The 27,543-nt window shown below is 38.3% G+C and overlaps 2 protein-coding genes across 3 annotated transcripts; one reads left to right on the forward strand and one right to left on the reverse strand.

Moving 5' to 3' along the window:
- The first annotated feature begins 552 nt into the window (after window positions 1-552).
- LOC134625724 (receptor for retinol uptake stra6-like) lies at window positions 553-12,563 on the forward strand. Its single transcript, XM_063470978.1, has 17 exons — window positions 553-783; window positions 970-1,036; window positions 3,092-3,177; window positions 3,251-3,390; window positions 3,657-3,823; window positions 4,387-4,494; window positions 4,868-4,935; window positions 6,714-6,793; window positions 6,936-6,997; window positions 7,098-7,260; window positions 7,358-7,433; window positions 7,667-7,800; window positions 8,366-8,483; window positions 8,582-8,683; window positions 9,507-9,670; window positions 9,883-10,020; window positions 11,073-12,563. Exons 1-17 carry the CDS (start codon window positions 683-685, stop codon window positions 11,330-11,332), a joined length of 2,034 nt encoding a protein of 677 aa, XP_063327048.1. The 5' UTR covers window positions 553-682; the 3' UTR covers window positions 11,333-12,563.
- Window positions 12,564-15,498: 2,935 nt separating this feature from the next.
- LOC134625735 (immunoglobulin superfamily containing leucine-rich repeat protein 2-like) lies at window positions 15,499-22,357 on the reverse strand. 2 transcript variants are annotated; one of them, XM_063470989.1, is made up of 2 exons: window positions 22,080-22,357; window positions 15,499-20,124 (listed from the first exon to the last, which is right to left on the reverse strand). In XM_063470989.1, exon 2 carries the CDS (start codon window positions 20,112-20,114, stop codon window positions 18,009-18,011), a length of 2,106 nt encoding a protein of 701 aa, XP_063327059.1. In that variant the 5' UTR covers window positions 20,115-20,124; window positions 22,080-22,357; the 3' UTR covers window positions 15,499-18,008. The 2 variants fall into 2 exon arrangements, with proteins under 2 accessions (XP_063327059.1, XP_063327065.1); XM_063470995.1 differs by lacking the exon at window positions 22,080-22,357 and adding an exon at window positions 21,451-22,013.
- Window positions 22,358-27,543: the final 5,186 nt, after the last annotated feature.

Raw genomic sequence — 27,543 nt, forward strand, 5'->3', positions numbered from 1 at the left:
TCCCATTAGATGAGCAGTTTCTGCAATAGCTGGACCAGTCCGTCTGGCAACAACAACCAAACAACAACCTAATTTGATGCTCAGTTTGATGTTTCTCCCATGTGACTGGCTGATTTCATATTTGTGCTGAAGAGTGATTGTGCCTAATACATGGCTCCTGACTGTAGTCTTGTTATTGAGTAGCACTCCCATTGGATGATGCTACCATCAGCATGTTTCACTGTAGAAATGGTACCAGCCAGATGTGAAGAATTTACTGGACTCAGACTTATTACTTACTAACCATTTAAATATCTGCACCACCAAACTCAACAATACATTTTTTTTGTTAACTTGACTGTTAATTAAATCCCTAAACGTGATGCTACATTGTCTTTGACCAAATGTTATTCTATGAATCACTTTTAAATGATTAAGTGGCAAGGTTTAAAACATTTGTTCCTCCACTTGCTTCATTTCCCGTGAATTTTAAACCTTGCTCCACTCTCCCTCCCTTCTGTGCAGCCCTTAATCTGCTGCGTTGAGTTATTAGCTGGACTGGAATGTGTTGGGGTTCTTGGGCCAAGCTGTCCTGACACGTTGCAGCAGCACCAACAGACCGCTGACTGGAGCTGGACCAGGAGGAGTCCTCTGGATCTTTATTTGTCCTGCTTCACCTGTATGACTTGATTAAACAGCTGCAATGAATCAGAGCAAAGAGGAAGTTGAGCCTTTTCAATATTCTTATTATGACTATTCAGACTGGTACTCAAACAACGCAGAGCCTACAAAACCACCCAAAGAGTGAGTATAAAAAAGTTGAGTCAAAGGTGTCAAATGGGGCCATAAGCATTGATTATTTGCACAGGTTGGGTCCTGGTACATCCACAAGGTCAGAAAAGTGCTGAGATGTGGTGGTTTGACTTGTTTTAGATATACTTTGCACATTTTGTAATGATGTTTTTATTCTTCATTTTCTTTTTGTCACAGAGTTATTTTACCATGTGACCCAACAGCAGATGACAAGCTCTTCCATATATGCATATTATCGATATCAGTAAGTATACTTGGACCTGGCTACTCTCTTAAGGGCAGGGGGTTGTTTTGTTGGGTTACTGCAGATAAATTGGGATCACTTAAAATACGGTATAATATCAAACTTGTTGAACACATTAGCACTCTCCATCACCATATTCCAAACTCCAAAGAAGGGAATAATTTAGAAGAATGATGTTCTTCTAAATCCAGTGCAGATCCACAGACGTGGAGAATCAATATTACAGTGCACTGACGTTGTTCTGGTTGTACATGGTGACACAACACCTTACTCAAGTCACTGAGTGTTGCTTTTTTTTCTTTAACTTGTCACCACCCAAGTTATGATCATATGGGAAATAATGCTAACTATTAAGTTAGCATTAATTTAATGGACCTATAGGCTACTGTAGTAGCACAATGAAATGTAGTATTTATAGCTTTGCTTCATTAATGTATAACTGCAAATTGTTGTTGTGTTAGTTAGGCTAAAATAAGTCCCTTTATAATTTAAAAGGTGTCTAAGGAAATGCAGCTTTAAAAAGTAAAGTATTATATATTACTCTTTACTTTTCTTATAAGTAATGCAATGCAATTAATTACTTTCTTTGTGATTCATTACTTAGTAATTCATTAGTAATTCATTACACTACTCATTAAAATGCAATAAAAATAAGAGGATGCATATCCACTCCTCAAAGGCTGTATCACCCCACAAGCTGTTTTCCTCCTGCACAAGAACTGAAATTGGCTGATTGTGGCGCGAATCAGAATCAGAATACTTTAATAAGTGCACAGAAAAAAAAACGTTTGTTAGATGTTTTTTTTTATCCACCTGTGTGCAGATGACTGAAGAACGCAGTTTATAACACAAGCAGTGGCATAATTTTAACTGTAATGAAATGACTGAATTTAGTTCAGTAACATGCTACATTACTTTGTTGCTGAAAAATGTAGTGTGATTACAGTAATGTGTTACTTTGTAATCTGTTACACCCAACACTGCTTGTTTCTACAGTAAGGCAGAATGGACAAGAGAAACACTGATACCTTTGTAGTTTCTTGGGAATGCATGGCTTAAGCAGTTGATTGCAATCATAGACTGTATAAAAAAAAGTGCACATTGTCACCATGGTAATCCGCTGGTCATCTTAGCCTTAAGATAGCTTTTTGCAAACAAACAGAACAAGCAGGGGCCGACTCTGACTCACAAGCCAAGAAATTTTTATGTAGTATCAGCTAAAATTCTAGATTTGCTGCCAACACAGCTTGAACATTTAAACTATTGTCCTTTTAAGTGGAACATAAGCGGATGAGAGAGGTTCATGTCCCAGTACATCCTTTGGTGCATGTTCCAGGAGTCCGGCAGTTGTCTTTGCTCGCAAAGGATATGCCATTTAGGGACTTTTACTGTCATTTAGCCTTGAACCAATTACGAATGAACACAACTGACTCAGTCATATGACCCAATTTCATTGTACGGTAAACAATCTGAAAAACTATTAGAGGTGGGTCATGAAACATGTTTTCTACCAAACAAGGTTATTTATTTGAGGTTCTTCTGATTTATAGGTCAGTTCCTGACATATCTACTGTGCTGTGTTATTTTGGAAAGTTGAAGTTTTAATGAGCTCCTGGAGCTGGCAAAGGCTGAGAATAACCGGAACTGATAAATGCAATCAAATACAACTTAGCCCTGAAAGATAGGGGGCACAGTAAAGCCTTATCATTTAGTGACACGACAGCAAATTAAGAATAATGTTTGCATTTCACCATTTGTACCTGAAACGAATGTCATTATCCTGTCTAAATCAGATTGTCCTATCATTTCAAGGAAGCATTCGATTACACTTGTTTACAAGTGTGTTACAAACAGTCTTTTTTATGAATCTGCCAACATTTTGGGGCAGCTTTTGACAAAAGGAAACTTTTTAGAACAAGCTAGCCTAAGGCTGCTTTTCCAGCATGTAATATAAAAAAACGCTTACTATATTAGTATATAATGACAATCACTGATGTGGCATTAATTGTATGACGCGTAACCGAAGATCTTATAAAATTTTGTCCTTCCATCTAGCTGGTGATCATGTTAATCCTGGCAGGTCTCACCAGGAAAAATAAATTCTGCCAGGGTTTCACAAGAGGATCCTCAAGCATCTTCAGGTAAATTTGGTAAATACAAATTTAACTGCACATTTGTCTCATGTTATCTGAGCCTCCCTGTGTGATCTCACAGTCCAGCCAACTTCCTGGATCAGACTCAGAAAAAAGGAGTGGTTATGGCTGTTTTTGGACTGGTGTTCAGCAAGCTGGCAATGCTGGTGATCACCCCAGACCCTCTGCCTTTCTCCAAAGATACTCCAGCAGATATTAAAGGTAGACATCTGAATGCTTGTTTGTTCTTTAGTTGTAATGAAGATTGTAATTGCTTCAGTTAGATGGTGGTTTGATTATCATGCCAGTCAGTGGTTTTTGAACATACACTGCCTTTATTATTATCCCTTTATTATTATGAATCAGATTATTCACGTGGAGGACTCTAGAGAGTCCTTGTTTTTCCATTTTGTCTATACTGATTAGATTAGAGGTTTCATTTTAGGAACTGATATGCCCTGTCTTTTTTTGGGTCATTTTTTTTCCAGAGTACATGAAGATAATCGCCATATTTTATTACCCAATCCTGTATTATCCTCTGTTGGTATGTGGAACTCTGCAGCGCAAAGCAGGTTATGTGTTTGGGACACTGCTCTCCTTCACTCACTTTGGAGTCCTGGTGTGGCAGAAATTTGACTGTCCAAAGACTCCAGAGGTAAAATACCAACAAAAAAATACTGATGTATAATGTTTGAGGGAAACTAATGAATTTCATATCTGAGAAGAATACTTTCTTTAAAAGTTTATGTTGCCCTTCTGTTTTCAACATCAGACTTGGTATAAAAAATCCTACACAGATTTCAAATATCTGCTGAATTTAAAGACATTTGTTGCTATGCAACCTCATGGTAGATTTTGAGGTGCATGAACAAGCTACTGTGGCAACAACTCAACCAATCCCAAAGATTTTCCTTTCCATGTTTCACTTTCATGACATGCTTGTACAGTGTTGATCTTGCTTCTAGTTGTAGCAGACACAAGCTAGTCTAGTTAAAAAGTTTTAAAACAGTGCAAAAGCTGGAAGAAATAAAACCCAAACAAGATGGGAACAGCCAAGTCTGGTTGTAATTGTTTAACATTTGTGATTTGTCGTTTAGTAAGTCCTTTAGTAACTGATAATTTGATATAATTATGGGTTTGTATAAAAACAGTGATTACATTACGTTACAATTGGAGGAACTGATACTTTAAAGGACAGCATATTTTATTTGTTTACAGATCTATAAATACTATGCTCTACTCGCAAGTCTGCCTCAGCTGGCCTGCCTTGCATATCTCTGCATTCAGTTCCCTTTGCTGTTTGTGAAAGGACCAAAGACCGACGAGGTGAGAAAAGTCAGAATACACAAACATTCCAAATTTCAACATTCTAAAAATGTATGATTTTTATCTCTGGCTGTGGCTGGTGCACATGAATAAGTACGTAATATAGTTCAATTATGTAAAACAGAACTGTGATTACAATGAGCAGCTTGTGCAGAAAAAGAACAGGTTTAACCCTGTGTCCTTCAGCAGATTATGACGGGAGAGGTGACATTTTCCCACCTTCAAATATATTAATTCAAGACTTATACTTCAAAAGCAGATTAAATCCCCAACAAACACTAATCGGTAACATTGAAACTACAGAGTTATGAAGGAAATTAAACTTGTAGTTATGTTCTGAAATACTGACACCTTAAAATGTCTTTGCTCACAGGACCTTGACAGCAGCTACTACACCAACTATGTGAAGTTACTTCTCAAGAAAAAGTCCTCAACTGTCAGGTGAGCAGAGATGAAAGAGTGATTTATTTTATGAGACTCAGTCAGAGTGGTGACACATAAAAAACATGATAGAGGTCGGGATCATATTTCAATGAAGACGGCAAAATTTATAATGAAAGCTCGCTCAGTGGCAGTTTTGCTGCTGACTTTAATGTTTTTAGTTCCAGTTTCATTAACTGTGCCATTACAGTGAGCTAGCAGCTTACTTTGTAGCAGTGTGATCATTTTCTCACTTCTCAGTTTCAGAATGTAATATGTGACAAAGGCCTGATAATGTTTGTAGGTTTATTTTTAATAGATATTTATAGAGTAGTATTTGCTAAAGATTTTCTTCTTTTCCTTTCAGAATATTCTTTTCTTTCTATATTGTATTAGCTGACTGTCACTGGTTCAGAGCCCAGGCTCCACAAGTTATAAGCTAAAATAATCGCTGTTTTGGAGTAACTTCAAAAATGAGATTAGTGGAGTCTAGCATTTGATATTAAATCAACTGATCATTTTTTGCTTCTCTAGCTTCATGCAAATCAAATTAATTGCACTTTCAAGCCACATGCCAAAATTATTATTTTTAAAAGTGAGATTCCTACTGGCTTCAATTGTGTAATGGTGTATAATCCTTTAAACCCACAAATATGTTGAAATTTACCACATGTGTCTCCACATGTATGCATGATTTTCATTCAAAGTAAAAGCATTTTAAAACTGTGGATTACCTATATTTGCTTGCACCTTCAAAGGTGATAAAATTAGGATAATTAAAACAACCAAAGTCACCTTAAAGATCCAGGTTACTGTTAAGACTGATAGGAAGAAGAGGAAGAACAAAGTTATTTTCAAAACAAGGTACAAAGAAGTTTACATGCAATTAAAGAAGTATGAGTGAAGTTTATTATGTAAAGACAGGCCAAAAGCAAGTGACAGTATTAAAAATAAAGTAAATGCTGAATTAAAAAAGATGAAGTGTTAGCTTTGTTTATTTTCAACAGGCCATTGAACAATTAAGGTGCTTACAAAAGGCTTGGTAACCTTTAGCCAGGAGTGACCTATCAGAGGCTCTCTGGTTACACTGAGACCCAGATTAGATCAGAAGGTTTACTGTATATTTCGGGGGATAAACCTCTATAACCGAAATGGTCATTGCAAAATGGGATTTGGATGTTTATTCAATTTTACCTGACGATCAGTCTGACTGTGTTATTCTGAATCAGCTCAAGTTTGTTTTCTTTGTCTAAGTTGTGTGAGCAAAACAATGAGAACAGTGCATTAATCTAATCAAGATCAAATGAATACATACGGTAGTATTTTCTAAATTCTTTGTAGACAAGGTTTTTTAATTTTGAGAACTGTAATATGCATAAATAAACAGCTAAGTTAATATCCTGTTGAAATTTTATTTATTTAAAGAGAATATTTAAGTATTTATTAACGATAATACTTACTGGAAGAGTTAGATGTGAACCGAAATAGGAGGAAATATAGTACTACAGTGTTGCAATGGAGCTTGTGGCCTTGAATTGTTACTGTAGAAAATGTTTGGTTACTAGCGTAACCCAGATTCTCTGAAAACCAAGGGGGATATGAGAGATGATTCTGATTCTGATTATCTGATGGATCACACCGGAGGGCTCTTCCCATAGTGAGGTACTGGGGGAGGCTTGAAAGGGAACTTGCAATTCAGTTGCAGATATCAGCAATACATAAGTAAATAAGTAAATTAAATATAAATAGCATCCATGCATCCATGTAGCTTGCAGCTCTCACGACTTGTTCTCTTGTAGTTCGTCAGTATCTGACAAACCAGCGCTGGCAGAGAGAATTCTGGAGGTGATTAAGGGTTACATTTATATTCCAGAAAAAGGTGAGTGTTCTCATACAGATATATTTTTTATGTAATGCTGATTTAACTTCTTCTGCATATCTGACATATTGGAAATGCTGCAGTAAGACTGGAATAAATGCGACTCGGTTTTAAAGACCTACTTGATCATTTTTCCTTTCAGTGTTTCGTTTTCCACTGAAGCTGGCGGTATCATCTTTTGTTACCTGCGTGGCTATATATCATGTGAGCTTAAATAAGCCAATAATACCTTTACCTATTTTAAAATGTCATACCATCTTGGTTAATTTGTTTTACTTTCACCAATGCCTGTTTCACCCTACAGACCGCACTCTTGATAGTTGTCTTGGTGGTGCCCACTCTCCACATTGTTCGTGCTGGTATTGATGAAAATATCGCCTTCTTGTTACTGGGTTTTGGGATTGTATTATCAGATGACAGGATGGAGGTTGTTAGAATTGTGACTTTTTACACATGGCTGCTGGAAGGTATGTGGATCTGTTTGCTGTCCCTGAAACAAAATACCAAAGTATTTTGTTTTAAAGTAAGACTAATTTGTTTTTTCTTTTGCATCATTTGCTTTAGTATGCTACCTCTGTGCGATGACCCTGTCTTGCTTGGTCAGCCTTATTATGCTCATGAGGTCCATGGTTCTCCACAGGTATGTGCAGTAAATCCTCAGAGACTGGAGGCATTGGTTAAAGGAAACTATATTTTCTTCATGAAAAGTTTACTTATTCTGAATACTGATTATAGTCTAACGCCAGTATTGCCAGACTTCTCATTGTTGCCTGATGATAAGTATTTCAACTTTGTTACTTATTTTTCTCTAGATTTTTCTCAGACAGGCCTTCCTGTCTGAACCTGATGTGTCACTGGCTTAATGTGTTTCAGATCAAACCTAAGAGGACTGTATAAGGGAGACATTTACAAGATTTGCAACAACCAGAAAACCATGCATCCGTCTAGACCTGGTGTTGTCTGTTGGATGGGCTTGACAGGATACCAGGCTGCAATCGTCAGCCTTGGTAAAGCTTGAATAAACTGCATCACTGACTTTAGTTTTAAGAATAATGCTGGAAAATACCACATCATGAAAAGGAAAAAAACCAACCTTCGGCTTGTCCTTTTAATAGGGATTGTCTCTCAAAAACCTCTAAGTTTTTTGTCCAAAGAAAAGAATTACAACTAAACGAGACAGGCTGTTGATCTGGATGGCACGTTCCCTTATTACCATGAATGCACTCGTTGTAGTTTACTAAAGTACTAACTATGTAGTAATCCAGCTTTGCAAATGCTTGTGAGTGATGCTTGATAAAACCTATTGTGCTGGCCATTTAAAAAGGCTTAAGGGCAAATAGAAGAAGCTCTTTGAAGAAATGGAATAAGATTTTAAGATTTTGCTTTTGATCTTTTTGCTTATTTAATTACGTTAGAAATGCAGAAATAGCAGAATTCATTCTTTAGATCGCCACAACCACAAAACATTTCAAATGGACTGATTTGTTAAAAAAAATGGCTCAGATGGAAAAAAAATACTTTTAGAAATGCTTTTAATATTCAAAGTGGCCTGTTTCTGTGTTAACTCTACAGGAATGGCTATCCAGACCATTGTGTTTTTCATCTGCTTCTTGTTCCTGGTGTTTTTGATCATTATCCCAGTGTTTTACGGCCGTAACATCATTGTCTTTGAAATTGCAGGAAAGGCATGGTGAGTCAGCAACGATTCATATAGCTCTTTCCTTTTTTCTCTTTTCATGAATCAATGATTCAAAACACTTTTCATTTTCCACCTTTGTGGTGTCTCAGGCCAGCCTGGGTCACACTGATACTGGTTACAGGGCTTCAGCATGTGACTGCTAAGTTCGCTTTCATCAAACAAAAAGCCGGCACAAGAGACCTGAACAACAGGTGTGTTTGTTTAGTCCCACTCGTTTGTTGGAATGCAGTTTAATTAGGTTTTGTTTATTACTTAGATATTTCAATTATTAGTTGTAATTTTATTTTTGTTCGATACTAATAAAAATGCAATGCAATTCTGAGGATGAAACTGTTTAATTATTAGTAACAAGTGTCAATTATTTGGTTTAGCTATTTTACAGCATAAATGATGTCTTTAAATTGCAAAGAACTGCATAAATAAATAAATGGTTTTCCAGCTCTTAGTGCTGAAGGCTTTGTATCTGTATTGTCAAAAAAACTAAAGAAGTAGATTAAGTAGATTATGACATGAATACTTTCTCACTGGGATTCAACTTGTTAATTAGAGACATGCAACTCCTTCTGAGGACACTGGGGTCTTTGTTTTGTGGAGAGGGGGCCTCAGAGAGTTTCTGTTGAGTAGTTTTAGCTTTAGGCTGAAAACTGATTCAAAACATGCATTTAATAGAAAGAAATTATTTAATTTATGTAGATTGTTAAATAATAATTAGTGGGTTTATTTAATTTTGTACTGAGGCATAAAGTTGGAGAACAAAGAACAAATCTAGCTGAAAGGGTTGAGATTTTTGAATTTTAGGACCTATTATGGTCCAACCTCAAATATCGTTTCCCACAATGCAACTCAGAATCCTTGATTTGTTATTACTTCATTTAAAAATGTGAAGCCTCCACTCATCAGAGGTCAGCACTTTCAGGGTCACAAGCTCTGTCACAGGCTTCGTATTGCTAATGTTATTAACTTCATGTTTACACTCAGTTTTTTTCTCACAGTCTCCTCCATGATGCTTTTCAGAGAGAGTCTGTTCCTCCTGACGTACCTGCTGTTCCTAATCAACACTGTGGTGGGGCTGGTTGTTGCCATATGGAGAATAGTAATAACAGCTTTGTACAACATCATCCATCTTGGTCGTATTGACGTCAGTCTGCTGCATCGCACAGCAGAGTCCTATGACCCAGGTACGATTCATTCAATTTGTGTAGAACAATGGAATCCTGGAGTCCTGAGGAACAGACTATATAGACCTATGTGAACACAGCCTTTATGTACAGTAACACTGTTACTAATTTTAATCATTTTGAATGACTTGATGATAATAACAAAAGTATGCAATTGCATTTTTCATACAGTCTGATTTAAATTCTACTGTGTGACCTTTGACTCTATTTAGCCTACTGCTACTACACACACTTCCTGAAGGTGGAGGTCAGTCAGTCGCACCCGGTGATGAAGGCTTTCTGTGGGCTGCTGCTGGACATGATGGTTGGGGGTGGGAGAGCTGGCCAGAAAATACGAGATGCAGAGGAAGGTAGAAATCCTAAACTGGAAACACACAAAGACAAACATCCTCTCTCTCTCTCTCTCTCACACACACACACACACACACACACACACACACACACACACACACACACACACACACACACACACACACACACACACACACACACACACACACAGTCCAGCTTTTGTGCCACTACATTTAAAACATATTGAACATTAAGTATTTAATAAGAATGTAATAATAGTGCTTTATGAAAAAAATGCGTTGTGAGCAGGAGAGGGAGTTGTTGTAATACTGAGAATGATTACAATGGGAAAAAATTAAGCAGTGCTGACTTATTCTTTTAATACAGCCATGGTTTAACTTCTGTGCTGAAGGCCACTTTAAAATGTGTTACTCTCAACATGTCAAGCTCAGCTCTACACTGTCCAGCTTAATTATCCTCACTGTCAGGAAGAGCTTTTACAGTAGACTCAGCTAATTGCTACTGCTAATGCTGTGGTCCAATCATAATAAGCAATGTTTATTATTTAGCATTTCTGCTTATTATGCTGCCATGCTGAAATCTGCATCCTGGCAATCTTCGCTTTATGATCATCACTACTGCATGTTGCAATTGTGTAACATTGTTAGTATAAATTATAAAAAATTTAGCTTACAGGAAAGAGCAACATTTATCACTTTAGACTGGCATGCCAAAATTAGCACAGGACCATTGTGTTTTCATCAAATCCACTTTTCTCTACATTATATTATAAGTTGCTGACTCTCAGATGAATTTGCTTGTAATGACACATATCAAAATGGATATTTAGTTGTGTAGCTTTCACTGACTACAATTTCTAAACCCACAGAGCTGCCAAATACAGACGACTTTGAGTGTTTCTCCACAATGTGTTCTTTTCAGTGACACACACACGAACCATGCTTATGCTGCTACATGGGGTTGTAGCAATTTCTTAGCCACTGTTTTCAAAATACGTCATGCATACATTGATACATGACACTAAGCATATTCAGCCCCATGGTTTGCTGTCTCGTTCTGCCCTCAGCCTGCTCCTCCTTCATGCTTTCAGGGATTCAGGAGAATAAGCCAAGCAAGGCGAACAGCAGTCAAAGGATTCGCTCTCGCTGGCAGCTGATGTACACACTGGTTAACAACCCCTCCCTGCTGGGCTCCAGGAAGCATTTTCAGACTCTGCAGAACTCGGAGAACGTCCTGAATGGCACCCCCAACCGAACCTCCAAAAAGGGCAGCAAGACGGAAGCCAGCAAGCTGGGAGCAGAGCCAGCAGAGCCCACTGAGACCCCCGAAAGCCAAGAAAAAACAGAATGAGTTTGAGTTGGCAATATATTTCAAAATTGTACTGGGTGTGATCTGCATTAAACAAACCTGCATGTGCTAAATATAACTACTGCAATCAACTGCTTTGCTTCAGAGATCTTTTAGCATTTAACTTATGTAAATAGTTGTCTAAATGATTCTGTGTTTATTTCTCTTAGGTTAGCTTTAGGCAACAAAAACATTACGTTAAGATCACATCCAGAAAGTACAAAAATACAGAATATATGTACTTAAACAGAAGTACAGATACTAGTGTTAAAAAATACTCCAGTAAAAGCTGAAGTACGGATTCAACTTCTATACTCAAATAAAAAAGTACCGGCTCTGAAATGAACTCAAAGTAATAAAAGTAGCTCTTTGGAGAGTGTTTCTACCACCTATTTTTGTGCAAAGTTAACTGAACTGAACTACTCAGCTTGAATCAATTATGTGGGATTCAGCAGGTGGAGGAAACCTAAAATCAGTTCTAATGGCTCAGAGTGGGGAAAAGAAAAGAATCACAACTCACATTAATTTCTAATGTGAGCTCCAGTAGATTTTCTTAGTGTACAGGCTGTGATCAGCTGACCCGCTGCTCTTTGTGGATTTATACACCTGATATTAACCAGATGTGAGCAGATGTTTCATAAGCTGTCCTGATTGATTTCTATCCTGACATTATTTTGTGTAACTTTTTACTAGACAGTCACTGTCCACAAGTCACACACTGTTCTTCACTTCAAATGCATCACAGTACAGACTAGCTAACCTTTTCACCCTGCACTAATCTGTAGAGTATTTTCATAAATAACACAGTTAGGGTTAGTCTACCTCAGTTTTTGTTGCAGCTTGTTTCACAATATGAAACAACATGTAACATGTACAGACCCAGTATCTGATTTAGAATAGAATAGCCCTTTATTGTCATGTACATGTACAACAAAATTATGGAAATTATTATTTAAAAACATGAAGACATCATGTAAGCTTTAAACTTCTAGTTTATCCAATCCTAATGAGGAAATAGCTGTAGTCCTTATCCTTAAATCTAACCTCTCTTCTTCCTCCCCTGTCCTGTCTTTCTTATCTCCATCTCTGAATGAATTTAGCTCTCTGACTTTTCTCTCCCTGTGAAATAAGCAGTAGCAGCAGACAAACTGCGCACAGTGCTTTTGATGATGCTTGTTGTGCTGATAAAAATGTTGTATTTGAAATTACCTGCCACTAAAAATATGTCACTCCATTTTTGTTTTGTCCTCTTCTGTTAGGCTAGCTAGATGCTGAAGTACTTGTGTTGTGTCGGTGTTATGCCAGAAAAAAAGAAAGCACAAACCACTTTAACCCCTGACTTTGGCACACAGTTTTGCCTCTTTCATCTCTTTTCCCCTGGTGACTAATACATGAACAGGACTGCCTGTCATGAGTTACTGTTCAGGCTTAAATCGGTTTGATGTTTGAAGGCCCGCAGTAACGTAAAATAATAGCTCCCTGTCAAATGTTTTAAAACAAAAGTAACAAGTCTGTTATGAAAATGTAAGAAGTAGAATGTACAGATATTTATTTTAATATGTAGGGTGTAAAAGTAAAACGTTGTCAGAAAAAAAACTACTCAAGTAAAGTACAAATACCTGAAAATTCTACTCAAGTTCAGTAAGTTTTTTACTTCGTTACTGTATGTATAACAAAGTACATCACAGGCATTGTATGTGATGTTTGTGTTTACTGAACTCCCTCACACAACAGTTAGCGTGACAGAGTTCTCTTTGCCACAAATTGACTCCACCAGTTAAAACTACTGAAAGTGCTGCAGGGATACACTGAAACAAGCCTGACCCAAAGGAACCACTGTGCATTTCTAAGTGCCAGAGAATAAAGGATGTGCTGAGAAGTTCCCCGTTGGTGCCCCAAAGGGTCAGAGACCCTAGGTAGTCTACAACTTGATATGTGGTTATAACCTTGAGGTTGATTGGAGTGTCTATCACTGAAGTATCCCCGCAGGGTGTACATCACATTTCAACCAACCAAAAGGAGCTCTGAAGAAATGTCGCTGCAAAAATAAGATCCAATGGGATTCCAAAAGAAATATTAATAACAATGCAGGTCTCAGCTCATATAGTCTGGAAGCCTTTTTAATTAGTTAATACTGACTTGCATGACGCACAGACTGATGGCAGTGATCAATGTCAGCATCAGACATGCAGCACGGAGTCAATAAGCGGTCCTAGTTTATTTTTGTCTGGGGGTAATGTAGCTATGCCAGCTCATACTGATTGTTTATTTGTGTTCTCAGTGGTGTAGGAGGATATTTAAGAGAATGGACGGGCAAATTTATATATAAACCAACTTCATAGCAAAATCTCACAAGCTGAAGATACAAATATTTTATATTTACTATAGTATAAACATTGTTTTCTGCTGCAGAATACAGTGTACGATCTTAATATGCTGTTAGAAGACTGTATGTGTGTATGTTTTTATTTATATTTCAGCTTTGTCATAATGATGGTATTGCATGCTATCTCATATTTAGATACCTAATTACAGTTTTCTGTTAGTTCACTATTATGTTTGCTGTTTTACATACAAGTCCTGAAGATAAATAAAAAGGCAAAAAGATAATGTGCTAGTAAATTTGCATATTTCTTTTTTAAGTCATTCTTTTAAAACTATGTCAATATTTTTTAAAGAAAATTCACAGTTTTTATATGAATTTATTTTGTTGATGACTGTAAATTACTATCCAATAATGCATGCATCTCCCCTGTTCCCATTCCTGGTGAATGCAGCTGAATTCTGTAAATTCTAATGCCTTTAAAAAAATTAATATTAAATACTAAGAATATTGAGCAAATATATTAAATACTATATGTTTTTATGGTTTAATACAGTTCTTGCTTGGTGAGTGAAAATATCCTGAAATGTAAATGTTATTACTGTTAAAGAAAGACAATAAACTAAAAGGGTAAATAATGGAGGACATGCTGACCAGGGTAAGGATATAGTACTTTACTGTAATTTAACAGTAAAATATTCCTCCTGTGTACTCTTCCAAATACCAGAATTTATCATATGTTTAGTGTTTATTGATCTTATTATCTTAATCATAAAGCAGCTTTCTTGTTTGATCTAGTCATTAGTAAGTTTTTACTAAGAAGTAAAGTCTTTTACTTCCTGTTTTTCTTTTTTAATGTTTAACTTACATTTTTAAGGAATCACATGATAATTTTTACAAGAACTTGTTCATCATCTTCTATGCATGTACATTTCACCTATTGCATTATTATTTTCTGATTAACAAAACAATGTCAGTGCTTCAAGATGTGCACTGTGTGATTAAATTTGAATGTATAAGAAATTACTTTTTAAAAGTAAACAGGACTGACAGTTGAGGTACACATTAGCACCTCAGTGCATTAGCATTAGGAATAACTGTTCCTTAGGTGACTGAATATGTGTAGGCAGAGCATGATAAATCTGAGTGAGCATGAGCAGCCCATAAACAAAAGCACTGACAGAAAGGAAGTTAGAAGGGCTACCAGGCCATAAGTTGCTCCTTAAGATGAACGCATATGTAAGCCTTCAGTGCAGCACTAATAATACATGCTGTTGTAAGATTTGTAAAAAAAATAAAAAATAAAAATAAATAAATAAATAAAAGAGAGTGATAGAGAGACGATCCAATGAGTCATGGTGCACCACGTTCTGGACAAGTTACATGAGAAGTACAGACCAGAATGCTTGTGTACGGGTACATCTTTGCTGCGGGCGTTCTCTTAGGACCACTCTCAACTGCTCCATTTCATCACTGAGCATCAATTAAAGTTGTTCTAAGTGATCATCTTTATCCTGTCATGAAACATTTCTGTTCTGATAGGAGTGACTCCAGCCACATCCCAAGACTGGTTACTGAATAATCTGATGAATATAAATATGACATAAATCATATGCTATGGCCTTCACAGGGTTAGACACGTTAGCGTGCTCTCCACCATGGCATCAAAAGCATGACATTTGTTTGAAGAATGGCGCTTCGCCCCTGCTATGTGGATTAGAAGGACTTGGAGAATATACTGTAGGTATGCCAAGGTACACTGACAGCTGTGCTGGCAGCATGTCAAAGCCAACTTTGAATTTTGAGGGAGAGGAAAGCAATGTTTTTTTTCAAACTTTATTGAGGCACATAGGAATAGGGCAGTTACAATATTTAAACACTTTGGCAAAAACATACTGTTTCCTTTATCACAGGGATAAAAAAACTGAAAATAGACAACAAGAAATACTGATCTAAAGTTATTATTTGGGCCATTTTTAAGACACAACATACTGTGACTCCACAACAGGCAGCATGCAGGTCCTCTAACACTGTGCCCTGGGAAAAACAGCAGGACGGACACATGACCCAGATACAACAGAGCAATAACAGAGCAAACACACACTCATAGGTGCTTCTACGTTTGGAGTAGGGTGTCTACATTTTATCACGATAGAGTCTGTTTAAAGAAGCCTTATATTTGGAGTCAACACACGTCTCCTTATTGGACATGTTTACCGTATAGCTGAACAAAGTGCTCACAGCTGCAGTACACAAAGATTTGATCTTTTTTCTTTTTTTTTGAAACAACACAGTTTTCATTAACATTTAAACTCCATTAAGTGATTTTTTATTAAATTTCTATTTTAAGCCACTACACTCCTAATAGAAGCACACACATTTACTTTAAAGCAGAATATAGGCATATTTATTAGTACTGATTTCACTACGCACATTGCTTTGCGCTGCAATTCATCTGTGACACAAGTCAATCAGCATTTTTTCCCTTAATCAAACCTTGATTGTGACTGTTGTACTCATCCTGACAGGCAGAAACGTGTGCTCTCATCCATGACCTGCCTGCTGTTATCTAGAAACAGGTTTAGCAACAGTGCTTAAAAATGAAGGAGATATCAGCGTTTCTAAGGTTACATAGGCTTTCATTTCTTGTCGTACCTGCACTCATGTAAACGTGGATATAACCGTTGAATAACTGGTCTGAAAAAACATTTACATACAGGACTTAGTGTTGGTTAGTCATAGTGTGCACTTTGAAATTCTTAATAGATATTTAGTCCCTACTGTGGAAATTTTACCTTCACTCACCACACAAGATTTTATTCTTGCTCTTGTGGTCATACCGTGAAAGCAGATGCGCATGCGCCAACCAGCGTGCAGCCTGTTACAGTCGCTCTAAATAAAAATAATTTCCCCTAGGGATCAATAAAGTATTCTGATTCTGATTCTGATTCTAAATTCTTAACTCGTAACTTTCTGATTTTATGTAAACAGCATTTACTGGGATAGAGTTACTAACATTTGGTCAAGTCAGTGCATGTTTTGTGGGGCTTTTTTTTCTTTCTCAAGATCACCAGTACTGAAATACATTTTTAAAAAGACGTTTAAATAGTATACTTGCTCCCTGTGATTGTCTCTCACTATGTGTATTTTCGTGTAGATCTGTATCTAGGTGCACATTTAAAAATTTAAAAGACTTTTTTTATTCAAAGAAGAAAATCAGGAATTCTGCAGATGTGGTGACAGTGCATACTTCCTCTATGCTTTTCAGTTTGCTTTCTTTCTCCAACTTTTTATTACAGTTTTCGTAAATTCACTGAAACCTCGAACTTCACCAGGCAGAACAGATCTCTGCAATAAATACACTTCACCCTACAAGCGTGATATTAGAAAGTCTACACACTGCGTGGTTTACCCACGTGTGAACAGAGCAGGCGATAGTGTGCCCGGTGATGAACGTCACATCCTGCCTCCTGCACGCTCCTCACAATGTGCGGAGGAGTGTTTTCAGTAGCAAATACACATCTGTACAGACCATCCCCTGTTTTCTCTTACATGTGTGAAAATGACCATTAGCAAAGGAACTCTTTGTACCTTTAGTTGTTTAGTGCTAAGATCAATCAATGGTCATCATAGTGATAATCATGTTCTCACCAAGAAGAGAAACTTCTTCCCAAATTTTAAAATAATAATTTTCAAGTCATCTCTTAACAAGTAGGAAGTTTACAGACAATTCCTGCTTTGATGGAGGGGATTTTATCAGCGTGTTGTTGTCCTATTTGCTGCACTGGAGTGTCTGGAAAATTTCCACCAGTGATCAATAGACAGGCAACCAGTTGCCCATGCATTCATTGAATGCTGCAGCATGGATTGTTGTTTCAAGCGAGTGTAGTAAAGTCATATTTCTATAAAACTGAATGGCACCAACAAATGAAGCAACATAACAATTAATAAACAAATGATAAACAATCCTGGATCCAAGATAATTAAATGCATACATCTAAACTACATCAGTAGTCACATTTTAGGGGAAATATGGTTTCCAAAGGCATCATCTATGATACTTTAAACCAGGATACTGTGTTTCAGCTCCACCGTGGAACCTTTTGATTTAAATTATCATGGTTTGCGTTAAATTCCATGGAGACTGGTCTTGCGCAACTAATATTTAAATAATTGCTAAAAAATGGAGCGTCAAGGAAAGGTGAGAATATAACTGATATGTTAATTACAATCAGTATTAATGAAATCCAGAACACAATCATTCTGGAGGATGCAGTCTAGTTGTATGGGATTGTAATTTTGAGGTGGTGGGGATGTTACGAAAGCAAGTTACATTATATCACAGATAGTGACAAGTTACTGATTGGGATATTTGTAATTAGTTGTAATATTCACTGCTTCAGCTCCCAGAGGCAGCCTGTCACTGTACTCAGATCCCACCTCACAGTCGTCCAAATTCCCCCTGCACTGAGACATAGTAAAGGAGTCGGTCACCACACTCTCTTCCGTATCGGCCTCCTTGTCCCCATCTCCGCTCTCCGTCTCGTCTTCCTCTTCATCCAGCTGGCTGCTGTCAATCTTCTTCAGAGACTCGTGAGGTGCGTAGATGTTGAAGTTGGTGGTGAGGTTCCTCTCTATGTGGTACTGGTCTTTGGCCTTAAGGATCAGCTTGTAGGTCTTGCTGCGGTACTTGTACACCAGGTGGAAGCATGTAGCCCCGAGCAGAGGCACAGTGGACACGGTCAGGAGGCAGATGCTGACTGAGATGATGATGAGAAGGTTTGGCACCTTCCTTCTTGTGGTGAACAGCACGTGGACCTCACAGTCCTCCCCTCTGTAGGTCAGGCAGAGGGAATAGTTGGTGCCTGGTCGCAAACCGCTGAACTGATACGAGTTGACGCCATCCCTGATCTTCGACCACTGCACAGCGGAATGTTTTAGGTCCGCGGTGACGCACAGATACAAGCCATTTGAAGGGACTTTTTCTGAGATGTCTGGAAGGCCGTGGTGCTCTTTGCTGTCAGAGGTGGCATCAGCTGCCTGGTTGCCCTTTTGTCTGGCCATGAGAAGAGGATTGAGTCGCACTGTTGCCTGTGTTTCTGACACTCCTAATGCAATCACACCAAAGTCAAACGTGTATTTGATGTCATCTAGGCTCCCATTTGAGACAGGGCTCGAAATATAGCTCGTATTAGCCGTCAAGCCACATTTGCTAGATAGATATTTTGTTAAATCCTCATTAGGTTCGGAAACGCTGTCTGCAGTTGGTGGGTGAGTGGGTATGATGCTCATAATTTTTTTTCTCTGCACAGCATTAAAAACAGATGCTTTGACTGTTTCCTGGCGTGTAGATGGGTTTGTTTTAGTGTAAGTGGGTACTGTGGTCATTTGCTTTGTGGGTGTTGGTGTAGACAGCGCCATCACCTCAACTAAAACTGAATCCTCTGCTCTTCCAAGCTCATTTGTGGCAGAGCAGCTGTAGTTGCCCCCATCTTCCTTCCTGAGGTTTGAAACAAGAAGTGTGCCGTTATTAAAGACTTTGACTGAATCCGACTCGTAGGACACCGAGGAGTCCTCGCTGGATTCTGCAGAGCCCTCCTCAGCGAACAACAAAGCCAGCTCCTGTTTTCGGCTTTTGCTGTGAATGCTCCACAGGACCAGTGGTTTTGGGTTTCCTTTGAATTCACAAGTCAAGACCAGTTTGCTGCCCTCATAGAATTGTGCATTATCTGACTCAGTCCATACTGTGACATTGGGGCTTGTACATTTTGTCTCGGGCAGTTTCCTGATGTCCATTCCTTTAAATTTCTCTGGTGTTGCACAAGTGATGAGGCTGTGCTCAGTGAGTGAGATGGTGGTTGTTGAAATCCAAACTCTGAACCAGTCCAGGGAGCAGGTGCAAGCGAATGGATTATTATAAATCTGCAAATGTGACAAAGACAGCAAACCTTCAAATGTTCCTTCAGCTATGGTCACAAATCTGTTATTGTTGAGCCGAAGAGACTTCAGATCTTTCAGGTTGGAGAAGGCGTCCATCGGCAGGCTGACCATCTCATTGTGATTCATCTTCAGCATATACAGTCCTGTGAGGTTCTGCAGATCCTCCCAAGGAAAGTCTACTATTTTATTGTGGCTGATGTCTAAGTTTTGCAGATGAACCAAAGGCACAAGCGTCCCCTGTTCAATGGACACAATCTCATTGTGTGACATCCACAAGGAAATCAACCTGGTGACATTGTCAAATGTCCCCAGAAGTAGTACACTGATTTTATTAGCAGAGAGACTAATGGTCGCAACACTGGGAGGAAAACCCTCTGGGACTTTATCTAGCTCCTTGTAGGAGCAATCTGCAAAGAGACGGCTGTATTTAACCGAGCAGGTGCAGAGCTGAGGGCAGATCAATCCTGTGGTGAAGGCTGTAGAGACCCACAAAGTGAAGAAGAGGATGTATGCAGCTGCCATTCTTCTGTTCCTGTAAAACGGAGTCACAGTCCATCTGTCAGTGAGTGCATTAAATCAGATAAAAAGTGCTGCGAAATAGTATCTGCCCCCTTCCTGATTTTTTAAATAAAACCATCATTTCAAAACTGGATTTTGTATTAACTCTGGTTATCTTTGTTTAACCTGAACATTTGTCTGATGATCTGAAATATGTAAGTGTGACAAATATGCAAAAAAACTAAAAAACAGGCAAATACTTTTTCACAGTGCTGTTAAAGACAATATTAAAAAGAAGAAAAATTGGCATATAAACAACATGAAAATGGAGCGTGTTTATATAATCCAAGACAGATTAGTAAATCATTCAGAGAGTCTCCAAATGAGTTCAAAAAGCTGGAGAGAGTCCTGACAGCATTAACGGGTGTGCACACTGCTCTCTCTGTCAGTCTGCAGCCTGACAGACGCTACACAAAAAAATCTAATTTTCCCAACATTTACACCATCGATACAGTGAGCTTACAGATCACCTTACTTTTAGCCAAACTGTGTATTTGTGCTTGAGACTTTACATGGAAAGGAAATGCACACAAAACATCATTTAAATAATTTGCTTCATAACTTAAAAGAACTGATAATCTTTAGAATTCATGTAATTAAAATAAAATGAAGCTTTTTCTGTTAAAACAGCACAGAGGTGGTTCCAGCTGGAATACTGCTCTATGACTTCAAAGTGCTCTTAATTAGAAAGCCAAAAGCAGTGAAGTTTGAATGTTTAAGATCCTGGCCAGCAAACAAAATTAAACCAAAAATACAAAGTCTCAAATATTTACAGAGTGCCTGTGGCTCAGTAAATGTTACTTGATGCTCTAACTGAGTTATGGAGAAATTTCACTTAGGTATTGGAATTCCTGCAGATACAAAAGCAAAACTGTCACTTTTTTTTTCACAGTTTTTATAATTTTAACAGTGACAGACAGATTGACCATACCATCATCTAAAGAAACAACTTAGAAACAAAGCCACTGACATCTATCAGTCTAGAAAGTGTTACAAAGCAATTCCTAACCCTTTGGGACTCCCGCGAATCACTTTGAGAGCCATTATCCACAAATGGAGAAAATTTTAACAGTGGTAAAGTCCGGTAAAGCAAAATGTTAATTTCTCAGTTTATTTCTCTGGCTCAGTAAATGTCACTGATGAACGCTTTACGTTGATCCATCCTCCTGCAGGCACCCGAAAAGCTGTGGAGAAATCTCACTACAGTTCCTGCAGAGACACAGACACTGTTCCATGCAGAGAACATGAAATAATATTTAGCATGCATGAGTTATTAATCCATTTACAATACAATGCTAACCTGTTTTACACCGTGCCGTCTCACTGTTGTTCTTTCTGCGATTCACATAAAACAATATCTAAGTGTACTGGAGAAAGAATCCCCCACCGCTGATATTCCTCAAGTTTCTTCTCTATTTCTCTTTAAATATTTTCACGCATTCGTGGCTTTCTCTCATGACAGCTCTGTACTCTGAGTAAACACGTTTCTATCGGAAATGGCAAACAAGGAGGAGCCTGTAGCGTCTGGAAAATCAGGAAAGAAAAGAAAACAGTGACAACGATGTAATTTTCGAAGCTTCGAAGGTATGCGCTGACAAACTGCAGTGAGTCAGTGTATCCTTCAAAGCAGCAGCGGTGGAGCTGAGTGCTGGGCCGCTGGGGAAAGCCTCTGGTTTCAAACTACGCAGCAGCCTCTGTCCTTGGTGCTGAAAGATGAGCCGCGCGTCTGCGTCCACGCACCCTGTAATGTCGCTGTTGAAGAAACATCTCTAAACTGTGAAGCTCGCCACCCGCTGTTGGTCGACCAAAACACCAAAGTTTTCCTGTGCGCAGAGACTTCGACGCTGGGTCTGCATGTAAAAATAATGCGGGAGGAAAGAGCACACCTATTCTCTGCGTTAGCGGCCCTAAACCCGGTGACGTGCTTACCTGCGTGTGATTTGTTTTGCTTGTTTCTGCAGAGAAGCCGCTGTTTGCAGTCACGGCAGCGTGAGCTTCAGGCCGGATGGAAGTTTAAAGCTGAATGTGACTTAGCTCGGCTCTCTGGCTGCCTCTACATGATGAAAACAAGCGTGTCTCCTGGGATATATGTCAAACTGAGAAATCCCCCCCTCCACACACACACATACACATCTCCCCTACTCATCCTCAGCCCCGGACAGAACTGCACCAGTGTCTCCCCCAAAAAATTTAAAGGGGAATTGACCGGCTTGGTTTGAAAGACATGGCGACTGATGTGAGAGCTCTTTAAATGTGGCACAGCTGCTTAATCATGACAGCAGCAGCCAGCGATTATCCTGCTGATCAGCCAGATAGTTATTCATCAAGTCTTCATGTGTATTTCAAAGCTGGCTTACTTATCGTACTCAGTTAGTTACAGTTAGTTAGTTGTAGTTAGCATCTGTAAATGCGTATTTGTGCTTCGGATGGTTTCCCCAGAAATTGTGTGAAATAGTCGTTAAACCTGCATCTGAAGCAGGAAAGAGGTTTTGAACAGACAGCATCACGTTTTCTGATATCAAACAAAACCAAGTTCCTCTCATGTCCACTTAAACCTGGCTCCAAAACAAAACATTTCACTCAGACTTCAATGTTAAAATATCTGAAATATCAAAGGAAAAAGCATTAAAAGATTTTAAACCTTCGAAAATGACCTAGACCTGAAAAACAGAGAACCAGTATATGATCATAGCCAAGAGGTCTGTGCATTTCTACCAAGTTGAAACAGGGCCGGCTTTAATCTTATCTAGTACCACTCTGAAACACAGGATGGGGCGCTGAGTGAGTGTATACAGTTCAACAAGAGAGGTCTTTCAGCTGCCTTGGGATCTGGAGCTCTGAGGGATACACTCCTGTGTTCAGTCTAGCACAGCAGCAAATTCAGAAAATTTGGATTAGGAAGCACTGTTCAGGCATCACTAACAATGCAGCAAGTAGAACCTGGGCTGCCCTTGCTTTTGGCAGGGATATCAAAATAAGGCACAGGGGCCAGAACCGGCCCAGCAAAGACTCCAATCTGGCCCAGCTTCATGGCTTTGGAAAATGTGAAGGAGGACATCAGTTCTGGACATTTAACAGAATTTTCTGTCAAACATTATAGCTTTTGCTATACTCATCGTACACCAGAGTACTTAAGTAAAAGAAAAACAACTCAGTGACTTTCTGTGTCATAATTACAAGACAGTCTGTGCTATAAGCTACCAGAACTTTTTCTGTAACTGCACACGTTTATTTCTTCCAATTTAAGAACAAAAAGTCGCACTGACAGATTATTTACTTTTTAAATATCTTCAGCAGCATTTCTTTATCATATAGAAAAATTGAGATTAGATTTCTTTTTATTGTATTAAGATATCTCAGGTTTTAAATATGTAGTTAAACTCCTTTACGCTGACAGAAAGGGGACTTCGGCTGGTTGTGCCTTGAGGCGACAGTTGTTGGGAACTGGCCCAGCTTATTATACACAGCAGTTGCAGTACAGATTACAAGGTTGACAGTTTTACTGCTGTTTATGTGCACTGCTGCTATCTTGGATTGTGAACACAGAGTTATTGGGAAAGCTCCAACTTTCCGAGTTGGAAATAGGACTTAAAGGTCCATTTGAAAATTCTGACTGGGAACTCAAGAATATCAGCTTCTGACTTGAAATGGAGTGGACTGATACCAACGTTATTCAAGATAATGTTAAACATATAATGTGATTCATGTTATTCACCAATTTATTTTGGTACCTATGAAAGCACAGATTAAAAAACAAAAACAACAACCAGATATTTGTTTCAAAGTCATTTTTCAAAATAAAAATAAAAGGTATTTGGATGCTCCTTATTCCCCTCACAGTACATCTGCATATTTGATTTACCACTGACTTTATGCTGGATGTTGATCCTGATGCTCTCATTTACCCAGGCTTGAGACCAGCATGAGGCACATACTAGCTTATGCCCCCTGAGATATAAACATCTCAAACTAGGGATCTTTTTCATGAAGGGCAAATGTCTGAACCAATTGTTACGTCCCCAAACAAGGGCTAGAAGATGAAATGAGAAGTAAGAGCCAGGAAAGACAAAAGTCAAACTGAGTGGTGTACATAAAGAGTAAGCTTTCATTATTTATTTATATTTTTATTTAAAAAGGACAGTGCATATTGATGAACATATACCAATGTAAATATGCCAGATTTATCCAGAAGGCTATTTTTCATCTGTAGTCCCTGACAGGTCAGACAAAAATGATATATAAAGAATATAGCACACCATCAGACAACAAACCCAACATGAAGAGATGGCTGTGTCACTGTATCAGCTAAAAACAAACCTAAATATCCTAAAAGAAAAAAGAAATGGTTAAACAAAAGAGAAACAAACCCAAGCTCCTCACTAGCAGCACTAAAACAACATTAGGCTCAAACAAATCACATCACAACAGCTCTAAACTCTCAGGGCTGCTTCACACACTAACTGACCAAGTAGATCTTAACCAGGTTATTACTGAGTGAGGCCCCGTGCACGCTGGCTTCTCAAGGAAAACAAGTGGTAGCTGAGGTCAGAAAAGAGCAAGACTACACACACACACACACACACACACACACACACACACACACACACACACACACACACACACACACACACACACACACACACACACACAGGTCTACTGCATGTAACACCAGTACACAATGGAATCATTTCTTATGAAATATAATTTCTTACATAGAAGAAAAGATTGAATCATGTTGTGCTAGACTTAAACTTTCTGGTAAAAGTCTGCCACCTTATGGTTAAAAAAAACCTTTTGAAAAGAATGTTTTGAGTCTCTGGTTTTGCTAATTCTGGCAAAGTTACTCCAAAACTGAAAGGATTCAGTTTAAATGTACTTTTTCTACGACCATGGCATAATGAATGCTAATTCTTTCTCATAGTTTAATAAGACATTGATCTGAACTTTGACGAGGTTTGTTTGGCTTTTGTCACACCTAAGAGGACAAAACAATATCAATATGTATGCGATGCATTCAGGGTCTGTTAGGATGCCTTACCATTTCATTTAATATTTGTGTTATAAAGTCTGTATTTGAGATGACATGTGCTCTTGTGAACACTCAGTATGGCCTAAATCAGGGGTTTCAAACTTGTAGCCCGGTGGCCACTTGCAGCCCATGTCACCCCCTACAGCAGGTATATTGACGTGAAAAAATATAATGCAATTTGGCCCTTAAAGTTACCGGTTTGTTAGGGAGGATTTGTTTGTTGTTGAGTGCAATGTTAAAACAAGTTCTTTGAAAGGCTAAAAATGATTTAATATGAAGATAATATGAGCAAAGAGTACAAACATGTTGAGGGACTGGCTGTGTTAGTGCAGTAAGAGAGTTATTTGTAAAGAAAACAATTTTCAGCAGCAGTCGAAAACTAATTTGTACACTTATGTCTGCATTTTTATTTTGTTAAATACGAACAAAATTAAAGCAGAAGTGCTGCCACATCTGACCAGAAAGAGAGTACCAGTGTGTAAAAAGCTTCAGTTAGTAAGGAGTGATGAGAAAAAAAATGGGTTCACATTTGCAGTTTTGTCTTGTTATACAATATTTGAAATATAAAAAAAACAATTTTCGGAAATATTGGGGGGTGTTTTCTTGTTTGTTTTGTACTATTTGAACACTAAAGTGGCCCTCTAATGAGATGACAGTGCCAGCAGTGGCCCACATCTCATTTAGGTTTGAGACCCCTGCTCAAAATGAAGACGCACAGAACGTGTGTGTGTGCATGAATGTCTTGCAGCAGTTGATATGGAAAACCCAGGTACAGAGAGCGGAGGCCACAGTGAGTCATGTCCGGACATTTTGATTCATTTAGTTTAGCCCTAACATCATCATCTTCATGATCCTGGCTGAAATGCTAAGATGTGGATTTCAGTACAGTTGAACTTAAGTTATCACAGCTGTGTCCACTGCAATTATTTGGCTTTTCACTTTCACTTCTGTTTTAGATAAAACAATTCAGCAAGCTCATAAAACAGACATCTAGCATCAAACAGAAAGGTAACCACCATGTCCTTATTCACTGCTTTTTGACTCCACATTCAATATTAGCTGTGTTTCTTAAAGCCAGAAGTTACCATTTTTGGAGCGCTAACTTCTCAGCTAAAGCTGAGAGGATGCTTTTTAGCATTTCAGTGTTAGCTAGCTCCTCTGAAATAGAGAGTGTCAAATCAGAAGTACTTGACTCCGTGGTATAACTCTCAAACGTGCACCCTATTTATATATTCTGTATTTATATATGTGTATATATGCTATGTTTATGCATTCATGCTTATGCTTATGCTTATATTCATATTCTCTTTCCCCCCTTTTTCATATTCTAATTTCTTTTTGCAAATTTCTGACGGTGTTCTGCTACTGGAAACTGAATTTCCCGGGGGAACCTACCCTGGGCCACCGGTCCTGAGTCATTTGGTACCGGGCCGTGAGAGTTGAGGCTCGGGTGTGAAATTTATGGTTTCTGGGGGTTTTATCGTTAACTCGGTTTCCCTGGGTCTTTTCCCGGGTTGTAGTTGTGTGTCTTATTTTGAAATAAATTTTTGCGCATTACCATAGCGACCAGAGAGCATTAAGGGGCAGAGAGGAGGATGTTACTCTCATTGTTGTTGGTGCATTTCAGGAGGACGCTGCTAATAAAGTTACACAATTACACAGTGAATTTGCGTTTATTATTATATTTACAACATACCACAGTTTTTGTCTTGGTCGTATCATTTTTTTTTGTTGTATTTACTCACGACACCTTGAAGTCCAGTCCGTGAAAATACATTAAACCGGTCAACGGTGCAAAAAAGGTTGGGGACCGCTGATCTAAAGGATATAACTTGTAAGCTAGAAAGGAAATGGCATCTCACTAATTTAGAAGATCATCATTTAGCCTGGAAAGATAGTTTACTGCTTTGTTATGTTTTTTTGTTTTTTTTAAAGCCCACTGTAAAGCTTATTATTCATCACTGATTGAAAAAACAAGAACAACCCTAACTTTTTCTCCAGCACTGTGGTCAGGCTGACAAAATGTCAGAGCTCTGTTTAGCCAAGCACTTTAACATGAACTAGTAATGACTTCATGAATTTCTCTAAAAATAAAAATTTTACCATTAGAGAAAAAATGACTCATAAATGACTCATAAAGGCTTATAACACACAAGCCATCTCACAGACATAGCATTATGGACAGCTATTTTCAGTACCGTTGATATTTATCTAGACTTTTTTTCTTTCTTTTTCTTTCTTCCTGAGTTAACTTACGTGAGTTAACACACACCAAATAGTTAAACTGCAGGAATGTCTTAAAGACATAAAGACCTGGATGACCTCCAATTGTCTCTTTCTAAATCCAAAGGTTATTGTACTCAG

The sequence above is a fragment of the Pelmatolapia mariae genome, linkage group LG1 (assembly GCF_036321145.2).
Source record: "Pelmatolapia mariae isolate MD_Pm_ZW linkage group LG1, Pm_UMD_F_2, whole genome shotgun sequence".
NCBI classification, from domain to species: domain Eukaryota; kingdom Metazoa; phylum Chordata; class Actinopteri; order Cichliformes; family Cichlidae; genus Pelmatolapia; species Pelmatolapia mariae.